Source organism: Malurus melanocephalus, unplaced genomic scaffold (genome assembly GCF_030028575.1).
Source record: "Malurus melanocephalus ecotype Western Australia unplaced genomic scaffold, MMel_1.1 scaffold_627, whole genome shotgun sequence".
In the NCBI taxonomy this organism is placed as follows: domain Eukaryota; kingdom Metazoa; phylum Chordata; class Aves; order Passeriformes; family Maluridae; genus Malurus; species Malurus melanocephalus.
The window spans coordinates 303,854-306,065 of record NW_026623859.1 but is presented as its reverse complement, the minus strand read 5'-3'; the positions used below and the strand labels follow the sequence as shown (position 1 = coordinate 306,065).

The 2,212-nt window shown below is 37.0% G+C and overlaps 1 protein-coding gene across 1 annotated transcript in view; it reads left to right on the top strand.

The window, feature by feature from the left end:
- Positions 1–2,212, top strand: part of SOS2 (SOS Ras/Rho guanine nucleotide exchange factor 2) — a 44,484-nt gene that overhangs the window by 28,089 nt on the left and 14,183 nt on the right. Inside the window, exon 11 of the mRNA XM_057383369.1 lies at positions 710–791. Coding sequence (XP_057239352.1) covers positions 710–791 — 82 coding nt within the window. The remainder of the gene's footprint in view (positions 1–709; positions 792–2,212) is intronic.

The following is a 2,212-nucleotide window of genomic DNA, read 5'->3' as shown; positions in this document are numbered from 1 at the left end:
TGTGGTGTGCAAATCCTTCATCCCCTAAAAAATACAGTTGTGTGTTTCCATGTTTCATCATGGCTAAAGCAGTGGAGCTGTTACAGGCCGAGTGTCTGTGAAAGAAGAAAAAAGTTGAAGGTTATATTTATTAATATTTTATATTTTTTATATTTATTGTATTTTTTATATTTTTTTTCTGGTTTTTTTCTGTTTATTTATTATATTCATGCAACCCACTCAGGGTTGAAGAGGATGCAAATCACAATCAGCATTTTGCAGCCTTTCCTGTGAAACACTGTCTTTAAAGTCACAGAAGGGAAAGCTTGGAGGGGTTCTGTGAAGTGCTGATGTTGAGGAAAATGTTTGGTGTTGGTTTTGGGGTGCAAGGGGAAGGTGCTGGTGGGACTGGTGGGCAATTTTTGTTAAACTTCTCAAATAGAGTAGCTGCATGATCAGGGGGAGTCATTCCTTGTGGAAGGCTGAGACAGAGTTTTTAGGAGAACCTGCATGTGCAGTTCAGTATTTTTCAGAGAAATGCATCAAATAATTGAGTGAAAATTTCTCAAGCAGTGTTGTTTGTGGTATTTTTCAAATTTTTCAAATACARTGTTTGACTTACAACCTCAGGGTCTTTTCTGCACATTAAACTTTTTCTTTGTATCTATTTCTGATATTTTGCAACTGGATAAAAACCCACTCCCATCCTTCTCTCATTTTATCCTCACAGATCCTAATTTYGTTCGGACTTTCCTGACCACCTACCGCTCCTTCTGCAAACCCCAGGAGCTGCTGAGTTTGCTGATAGAAAGGTAAGGAAGGATCATCTTTCTCAAGGCATGGAAAGCTTTTGGAATCACAGGATGGAATCCCAGAATGGTTTGGGTTAGAAGGAAGCTTAAATCACAGCCAGTGCCACCCCTGCCATGGGCAGGGACACCTTTCACTGTCCCAGGGTGCTCCAAACCCCATCCAACCTGGCCTTGGGCACTGCCAGGGATCCAGGGGCAGCCACAGCTTCTCTGGCACCCTGTGCCAGGGCCTCCCCGCCCTCCCAGGGAACAATATCTGCCCCAAATCCCATCTAACCCTCCCCTCTCTCAAGTGTGAAGCCTTTCCCCTTCACCTCTCTCTCCAATTCCTCATCAGTTTTGTGTATTNGTGATGAAGTTAATCTTTTTATTTTAGTTATTTATTTAGCAGGTATCTTTTTATTTTAGTTATTTAGCAGGTATCCTCAGGTACATGTTCATGGCGGTTCTTCCATTGGTGATGAAGTTCATCTTTTTGTTTTAGTTATTTAGCAGGTGTGCTCAGGTTTAGTTCATGATGGTTCTTCTGTGGGTGATGAAGTTAATCTTTTTATTTTAGTTATTGCAATAGCAGGTATCTTTTTATTTTAGTTATTTATTTAGCAAGTATCCTCAGGTTTAGTTCGTGGCGGTTCTTCCATGGGTGATGAAGTTAATATTTTTATTTTAGTTATTTATTTAGCAGGTATCTTTTTATTTTAGTTGTTTAGCAGGTATTTTCAGGTTTAGTTTGTGGCAGTTCTTTTGTGGGTGATGAAGTTAAACCTTTTTATTTTAGTTATTTATTTAGCAGGTATCCTCAGGTTTAGTTTGTGGTAGTTCTGTGAGTGATTAAGTTAATCTTTTTATTTTAGTTATTTAATCATTTTATTTTAGTTAGTTATTTAGCAGGTATCCTCAGGTTTAGTTCATGGCGGTTCTTCCATGGGTGATGAAGTTAATCCTTTTATTTTAGTTATTTATTGAGCAGGTATCTTTTTATTTTAATTATTTAGCAGGTATCCTTAGGTTTAGTTTGTGGTGGTTCTTCTGTGAGTGATAAAGTTAATCTTTTTAATTTAGTTATTTATTTAGCAAGTATCTTTTTATTTTAGTTATTTATTTAGCACGTATCCTCAGGTTTAGTTCGTGGCGTTTCTTCAATGGGTGATGAAGTTAATATTTTTATTTTAGTCATTTATTTCATTCATTTATTATAGTTGAGTTTAGGGCATGGGTTGGACTTGAAGATTTTGAAGGTCTTTTCCAACCCAAATAATTCTGTCTGATTCTGTGATTTTTAGTTTCTTGGGCTTTTTTTCTGCATGTAATTAAATGTAAAGTAAGGTGTGCAGGGAGTAAAAATATGTTATTAAATCACCTGGCTTTACAGGCAGAGCTATAAGAAAATTTGTGGTGTGCAAATCCTTCATCCCCTAAAA